General features: G+C 48.6%; 2 protein-coding genes across 2 annotated transcripts in view; one reads left to right on the forward strand and one right to left on the reverse strand.

Moving 5' to 3' along the window:
- Positions 1-5417, forward strand: part of KDM2B (lysine (K)-specific demethylase 2B) — a 91856-nt gene extending 86439 nt beyond the window's left edge. Inside the window, exons 20-24 of the mRNA XM_015567266.1 lie at positions 1-629; positions 1445-1608; positions 1694-1855; positions 2624-2842; positions 4067-5417. Coding sequence (XP_015422752.1) covers positions 1-629; positions 1445-1608; positions 1694-1855; positions 2624-2842; positions 4067-4248 — 1356 coding nt within the window. The 3' untranslated portion in view covers positions 4249-5417. The remainder of the gene's footprint in view (positions 630-1444; positions 1609-1693; positions 1856-2623; positions 2843-4066) is intronic.
- Positions 5418-7992: 2575 nt separating this feature from the next.
- RNF34 (ring finger protein 34, E3 ubiquitin protein ligase) overlaps positions 7993-8580 on the reverse strand; it is a 35911-nt gene continuing 35323 nt past the window's right edge. The window contains exon 7 of the mRNA XM_006768989.2: positions 7993-8008. Within this exon, the coding sequence (XP_006769052.1) occupies positions 7993-8008 (16 nt within the window). The remainder of the gene's footprint in view (positions 8009-8580) is intronic.

Genomic DNA, 8580 nt, shown 5'->3' on the forward strand with positions numbered 1-8580 from the left:
CTCCGGCGCTTCAAGCAGGAACCGGAGGACGACCTGCCGGAGGCGCCCCCCAAGACCAGGGAGAGCGACCACTCCCGCTCCAGCTCCCCCACGGCCGGGCCCAGCACCGAGAGCGCGGAGGGTCACGATGAGAAGAAGAAGGTGAAAATGCGCCGGAAACGGCGGCTCCCCAGCAAGGAGCTGAGCAAGGAGCTGAGCAAGGAGCTCAATCAGGAGATCCAGAAGACGGAGAGCAGCCTGGCCAATGAGAACCACCAGCCCATTAAGTCGGAGCCCGAGAGTGAGAACGAGGAGCCCAAGCGGCCCGTGGGCCTCTGCGAGCGCCCCCATCGCTTCAGCAAAGGGCTCAACGGCACCCCCCGGGAACTGCGACACCAGCTGGGGCCCGGCCTGCGCAGCCCACCCCGCGTCATCTCCCGGCCCCCTCCTTCCGTGTCCCCGCCCAAGTGCATGCAGATGGAGCGACATGTGATCCGGCCGCCGCCCATCAGCCCCCCACCCGACTCGCTGCCCCTGGACGATGGGGCGGCCCACGTCATGCACAGGGAGGTGTGGATGGCCGTCTTCAGCTACCTCAGCCACCAAGACCTGTGTGTCTGCATGCGGGTCTGCAGGACCTGGAACCGCTGGTGAGGAGGCAGCGGGCTGGTCGCGTGCCCGGATCTGGGCTAAGGGTTGGCTAGACCAGGGATGGAGTGTGGGTGGGAAGTAGGGTCCCACCTTGAGCCCGTGGTCATGCCCTGCTTCTAAGCCCAGTCCAGCTTAATTATCTTCCTCCAAGAGTTCCAGCAGCTACCGCAGTCCGGTCAGCCTGGACTTGTCAAAAGAGGTGAAGCCTATTTGACTTCCTGACGTAGCTCCTTGGAAGATGAACTGAAGACCAGGTGGAGCCCTGGCCTGAAGTGTTAGCCCAGCTTATTAACGGCAACGGTGCCAGTGACTGACCTTAATCCCAGCTTCGATATTTCCTAGCTTTCTGGCCACGTTATTTACGTTCATCGTGAAAGGGTACACAACTCTGCTCAGGCTTGCTTTGAGAAACGGTGTGTAGAGCAGTGGTTCTCAACCTTGGCTGCACATTAGACTCACCTGGGAATCTTTTTAAAATCCTGATTTCTGAGTCTCATCCTCTGGAAATTCTGTTTCTTTGTTACGAATGTTGTGATTCCCAGGTGATTCTAATGTGCAGCCAAGGTTGAGAACCACTGGTGTAGAGGGTGGGCTAAGCCCCCATTAAGTGCTTAATGGAGAACAGGTGCCAGCACCTTCCAGGGAGGGCCTGAGGCAGGCACAGCCGAGGTGCCCAGGTGCAGGCAGACGGGACCTAAACGGAAGGGTCCAGAGGGTGGAGTTAGGAGCCTGTCCCTGAGCTTGGAAGGTGAGGAGTTGCCACAAGTGAGACCCCAATTCTGACAGCACCCCCTCTCCTGGGTCTGGCCTCCAGGTGCTGTGATAAGCGGTTATGGACCCGCATCGACCTGAACCACTGCAGGTCCATCACGCCCCTGATGCTGAGCGGCATCATCCGGCGACAGCCCGTCTCCCTGGACCTCAGCTGGACCAATATCTCCAAGAAACAGCTGAGCTGGCTCATCAACCGTTTGCCAGGTGAGTGCAGGGCCAGGGTCCCCAAATGTGCAGGTGCGGGGGCTGGTGCATCACCTGACCTGCGACCCCTTCTCTGTTCCCCCAGGGCTCCGAGACTTGGTGCTGTCAGGCTGCTCATGGATCGCGGTCTCGGCCCTCTGTACCTCCAGTTGTCCGTTGCTCCGGACCCTGGATGTCCAGTGGGTAGAAGGGCTAAAGGATGCCCAGATGCGGGATCTCCTGTCTCCGCCCACAGATAACAGGCCAGGTGAGGAGCCAGGCTTGGGGGCAAGGCCGTGGGGAGGTGGTGTGACCAAGCTGCGCTGTTGGGTCTGATTTTCACCACAACGGTGTGTAGAGGGTGTGCAAAGCCCCGATTACATGCTTAATGGAGAACGGGTGCCATCTGGTGAGCGTGTCCTCCAGCCTGCTCTGGCCTCTGCCTGTCCCCAGGGGATGCCGGGAGGAGTTTGGCTGCTTTGTGCTTAGTTTGCTTCCAGCACCCAGGGGCTGTCATAAATCCCACTGCTTCTGTTAGTTTATCCGGCTTCAGCGTCAGGCCCCCTGGAGCATCAGGTCAGGGTGGTTGGACAGGGGCTCCCGTGGAGCTCTCCAAGGTCGGGTTTCTGGGGTCATCGCTCCCCGTCAGCAGCTTAAATGAGGAAACCGTTTGGCCCAGTACTGCTGGGTGGAGCGTGGGCTCTGTGTTTCTAGGTCTTCTGAACTTTCAAGAATCTGTGTGTGAAATTTGATGTATATTTTTAATATTGATTTAAGAGAGGAAGGGAGAGGGAGATAGTGATATAAACATCAATGATGAAAGAGAGTCATTGTTTGGCTGCCTCCTGCATAGGTCGACACTTAACCACTGAAACACACTGGCCAGCCGATCTTCTGATTCTTCAATATTGGAACTGATTCTGACTTTTGGGGGGAAACACTCAATGACGAACTGAAACCAAGTGTGATGTCTGGCTGGTAGGCCTTTTTGTGTCCTGTCAGGTTGATCGATGCCTCTCTCCTCCCTGCCCCTCAGGTCAGATGGACAATCGGAGCAAGCTCCGAAACATCGTGGAGCTGCGTCTAGCAGGCCTGGACATCACCGACGCCTCCCTGCGGCTCATCATCCGCCACATGCCCCTGCTCTCCAAGCTCCACCTTAGTTACTGTAACCATGTTACTGACCAGTCCATCAACCTGCTCACTGCAGTGGGCACCACCACCCGGGACTCCTTAACAGAAATCAACTTATCAGGTCAGTTGGGGACACCCATCAGGGACTGACCAGAATCCCGTGGGACAAGCTGGGAATTTCACATTTGTGCACCTGCTATTATTATAGGATCCCAGTGTTCGGTGTTAGGACATAGCAGTGATCAAGACAGATACACAGCCCAGGGTAGAGGGGAAACATGCTGCAGAAGTTATTACCAGAGTTGTAATAATTGCTACCAGAAATGCTGGTAGCTGTGAGTACATAGAACTGTGGTTCCTGGCCCAAAACAAGCGCCCACGGAAGCTTCCCTCAGTGGGCACAGGCTGGCACCTGGCGGGATGAGTGCTGTGGGATGGGTGGGGAGCAGTGGGCAATGAGGCCAGGCCAGGCCCAGTAGGCTTTCACTGGGAGGAAGCAGCTTGCTTTCTGCCCTTGTTGTCTTCAATTTCATGCACCCTTCCTGACCCTGCTGCCACAGGGCCTGTGGTTGGAGAGAAGAAACCTCCAGTGCCCTATGGTTCGGCATCTTGTCGCGCTTGCTGATGGGGAGGGAGTTTGTTTTTAAGGAGCTGGGACATGAGGGACAGTGGCATGATTTTTCTGAAAGAATTCCACATCCTCCATCACTTGTTTTTGCAGCAAGCTTATAAAGAGGGTCAGCCACTTGGTGGGGAGGAATTTGAGAGATTGATCGAAAGGTTAAGGGGTACCCTTGGAACAGGTGAGGTGTTAAAACCCTCCCACCCCGTCACTTTTCCCATCTAACTGCCCGGCCTTCATTTATTAGTGGCACCGCCTGTGATGCAGACAGCATTCCATTGTGCTGGTTCCAAGTTCATGAATTCCTATGGCCTTTATGAGATCGGGTTATACTTACACTATCTGAAATGCGCATCCAAGCATCTGGGCACGGCTGTGCGAGATGTTGTGTTGACCTGAGGGGATTGCTTGAAAGGGGCAACTCTGATGGTTTGAAAGGAGGTCAGTTCTTTGGTGACTCATGTGGTGCTGTCACTTTACTTCCTTACGCCACCTCCTAACCTGCAGGGACGGTGGTAAGACGGGTACTGCTGGCCTCCTGTGCATTACCTACAGGGACTTTGATAGGATAGAGGCAGTGCCGGCCTCATGTGCTTTACTGCAGGGGCTGGAATATGCTCAAGAGCTCAGTCCAGTTTCTCCGTTGCTGAGCGCCTGGGATTTGGGGGCCTGTGTTCAGGCTCCACGTTCCCTCCACCTCACATTGTGTCCTCTTCCCTGCAGACTGCAATAAGGTCACTGACCAATGCCTGTCCTTCTTCAAACGCTGTGGAAATATCTGTCATATTGACCTGAGGTACTGCAAGCAAGTCACCAAGGAAGGCTGTGAGCAGTTCATAGCTGAAATGTCTGTGAGTGTCCAGTTTGGGCAAGTGGAAGAAAAACTCCTGCAAAAACTGAGTTAGTCCAGGACTAGTGTGTAAATACAGGGTGGGTGGGGGAAAGGGGCAGCGCCATGGGGAGGGGAAAAGACTTTACAGAAACTAGGGCTTTTCTTTTCAATTTGGAACTTGGAACAACAGACTACGGAGCGATCCCATTTTGCAAGTCTTGCCAAGGCAATGCGGTTCCACCACCCATTTTGGGGATGAGTGAGCTGGACATTTGGGTTATTATTAATAGTAACTGCAATGCTTTCTGGACCATTTCTAAGGCGTCCTTTACCAAGAAGACATTCCTGTTGGAGAGGAGGATGAACTTTGGAGAAATTCTCTTGCTGAAGCATGAGCTTAGGAGTTTATCTGGTTATTTTTGTGGGTTTTTTTTTTTTTTTTTTTGGGGGGGGGGTTTTGTGGTGGTGTTTTGTTCTGGACACCTCATTCCTTGCAACTCCGGGGTTTTGGTGTCAACATTAAGTGGACCACACAACACATCTGCCGTCTTGACATATTTTGTTTGGTTTTTGTTACATCTTACATTATGAGGAATTATTTTTGTACAAATTGTTTAAAAGTTATTTATGCAAGGTTTGAATGCATATCAGTGTTTTTATTGTTTTATGATTGCCAACTTTCCTGGTTTCCTTGAGGTCGGAGAGAACTTACCCTGGACTTCATCAGCACAAATACTCCATCTATACATGTGCCCAGACCTGGCAGAGCAGGCTGAGACCTTCCGGTTAAAAGCATGTTTACCTGGGAGCGGAGAGCCTGCTTTGGACGTTAAGAAATTACATAAGCATGTTGTGCATATATGTAAAGTATAGTGGAAATAAGACACTTCGCCAAGGTTCCCCTGTATAGAATTCACCCTTTTCTCAAAAATTTTAAAATTGAACTTCAACCTTTGCACTCAGGAGGGTTTGCTCCAGCATGAGCTCTTGGACTCTACATAGATCTAATTTATATGGTGAGCCAAGTAGAGTAAATGACCCAACGTAGCCTTTCTTTTCCTTTTCTCTCTCCTTTGAGGTGTGAGCAGAGTTCTCGTTTCCGGTTTATCACATGGCTATGTCCCAGTTGTAAAGATATGCATTCATAAGTGCCATTGTTGTTTGGCGGTGTTTTCCTAGACCTTCCCGACTCAGTTTTACCTTTGTTGGATTTGTATAAACAATTGTACAAAAAAAACCCCATTCTTGGACTTTGAGGGTTTCTGTTCTAGGAGTGGACTAGACATTTGATTAGAAAGTCTAGGGGCACTAATCTCAACACTAGTATATATTGTTTTGAAGCCAAACAAGCTGTAATTTCTTATTCATCTGAGAATTGCTGTAGTCCCTTAGGAGAAGGAAAGAGAGAAAGAGAGACAGAGACATTAATGATGATAGAGAATCATTGCCTCATGCACACCCCCCTACTGGGGATCGAGCCCGAAACCCAGGCATATGTGCCGTGGGCGAGACCTCCTATTTCGTACATAGGTCAGCGCTCAAGCACTGAGGCACACCAGCCGGCTTTCCTCATCTTTAGAGAGAGATCTTACTGTTTATGGCTAATAAAGGTAGTGGGAAAGAACTATGCTACACAATGTCCACTTGGTATTTTTACTGCCAAAGGTGGGGGTGTATAGAGTCCATTTTCTCAACCTCCCATTAGAGGCAACTCAAGGCTACATCCTGTGCTTTAGTAGCCTTGGGCCAGGGTAGCTGGAGAGGCTTGGTTATGAGGTAACTTCCCCAGGTGGCGGATGCAGAAACTAGTGAGAAGTAATTTTAGATCTAACGGCAGAGCCTTGCAACCTTGTACTCAAATACAGAAAGAAATGCTCTAGTGAATCTGAAAATGGAGAAGATAACCCCACTTCCTGCCTCCATAATCAGTAGCAACATAAAACTTGGGTCTCGTGGGACAAGCCTTTTCTGCTAACGGTAGTTTTCATATTGCTGGCCCCTCCCTTTATCTTTCTGTTTGTCATGGCAAAATGATTGTAGATCCCATCTAGGTTGTGCCTTCTGTTAATTTAAATCCATAGATTCTTTCTGACTTAGATTGGAGACATCTGAAGCCGTTGCACCCCAGAATTTAATTTGGGAGATGCATTTAACAGAAGATTAGTTTAACAGTTACTCTATGGTTTATTTATAAAACATGGCTTACCCTTGCAAGCCTGACGGTTCCTCATGGAGCACCCCCACTGGAGGTCAAGTTTTGGTTTTCTTGACAGCCTGAGTTCTCTGAACCCCTGGGTCAGTTCCCCTGATGTCCAATAGAGGCATCCTCTTCCTGGGGAATTGTTTTAAGGAACATCATGGTTTTCAGGTAAACAGACCTGTGTTAGAGGCCCCTGACTGTCCTATAACGTTTCTGGGAGCATCCAGGCTTGCTGAGAGGAGGTTCCAGAGCTGGGAATCCGTAGCTACCATAGGGACATAAAGCCAAGACAGCGTCTCACCAGGCTTGAGATAGGTCGCCATAGTGGTTTTAACAGGTGATTGCCCTCCCCAGTATATTGAAAAATCTAGCTGAGGTTTTACCCCAGCACCCAGTCTCAGTACAGACCTGTCATTTAAAAAATGAGCTTTAGATAAGGCCAAGCTGAGCTAAATGCTTGCAAACAGCTGCTCTGAGCCCATACATTATCTGATGATGTAATGAAAGTAACATAAACCAGAGGTGGTGCTTCCTGTGTGAGATCACAGCTAAGAACTCAGGAAGGAGAGGCTCCATCCCTCCTTCCTCTAGGAAACCTTGTTTACAAAGGAAGACACCGTGACTCCTCTAAAGCATCAAGTGCCATCCTTTTATATTGTGAGGACAGGGACAAGGAAATGTCATTGTATTCTGTTTTGGACTTCAAGAATTTTATCCATATGATATATTATGTATTCAAAAAAATTAACTTCAAGAGGCATGGTATGCCAGCTATAAAATGCAGACTTCAGAGAGAAATGTTTGCTTTTTGCCAAATAAGTTGGTACCTTGTAATTCAGTTATTCTAAGTGTCAAGCCTGTTAGGCTAAAAATTTGTTGGCTTCTCACTAAACCAAGGTGACTTTGAAACACTACTTAAAAAGATCCTCCATTAAGTTTTTATCCTTTTGCTAAAACAAGCACTTGAAACTTATATAAACCCAAGAGGAAATCATTAAGTAAGTTGTTTTAAGCTGAGACTATGTGCAAATAAATCTCACTTTTCTAATTTAACCTTAGACAAACCAGCACATACTGCTCAGCTTCTAAATGTGCTTGCTATTGAGGGCTGGTCTGGATTTGAAGACTTCCCAATTCGTGGGGAGGGCTGAATTTCTGGAGCTCACTGTCTTACAATAAGTAAGGCAAGATAAGTGCTCCTAAAGCTTCAGCAGGTGCCTTCTGTAGGGAGGCAATGACCTGCTCATGCTGGTTAGTGTGAACCGCAGCCGATACCAACCCTGGGCTCTTATGAAGAAGGGAGCTACAGCTCTAGCCAGTTTGGCTCAGTGGATAGAACGTTGGCCTACAGACCAAAAGGTCCCATTTTGATTCGGTCAAGGGCACATACCTTGGTGTGGACACCCATTCACACTATACCCAAGTGAATTAGACACTAACTAGGACAATGTAAAGAAAAGCATTTTTGAAAATCTAATTTTATTCCTAAAGATCAAATTAGCTAGCAGTAGCACTGAAAATACACTTTCACTATACAAAACAGTGTAAACCAATTACACATTAGTAAAGAATTTAACACACACTTTTCTCTAGTGAAGAAGCTAGATGCAGCCCTTGCTATAAAAAGCTGTACCTGAACAGAAATGGACATGTTATTAGTCTCTAAGGCCCTGGCAGTTGACTATATAGATAAATGTCAGTGTTCTCAATGAAGTTTAAATTCAGAAATAGCAACAATGTGGAAACTTACATTCATCAAATAGTAGCATTTAAAATATCCATGACTAATAAAGTGAACATTCAGAGGTACCACTGCTCAGCATGTACCATGTTGGTCAGTTGTGGACAGTGATCTCATCCAAACAGAAGTTTCAAACATTTGAGTAGTTTAAGCTAAAAACAGAAGAACGGAGAAGAGAAGAGAAATGTCCTCCAAAGGGAGAGTAGCTGATGCCATCAGCAATCTGACTTCAGCAGTTACTGATCACAGACGTGTGATGAAGCCGGGCTGAACATGGGAAACAGCATGTCCACAGGCTGACAGGCGTATGGCACAGACCAATGTTGCCGTAACTTACTATGAATCTTTGTTCCCAGTTAGTAGTGAAAATAATTTTTAAAAATAACTTCAACTTTTGAACAGTAAGTTTCCAGTCCCTTCTGTGCATGGAAATGTCTGGGTTCAACTTGGGGGCAAATGTCCTA

Source organism: Myotis davidii, unplaced genomic scaffold (assembly GCF_000327345.1).
Source record: "Myotis davidii unplaced genomic scaffold, ASM32734v1 scaffold223, whole genome shotgun sequence".
Taxonomy (NCBI): domain Eukaryota; kingdom Metazoa; phylum Chordata; class Mammalia; order Chiroptera; family Vespertilionidae; genus Myotis; species Myotis davidii.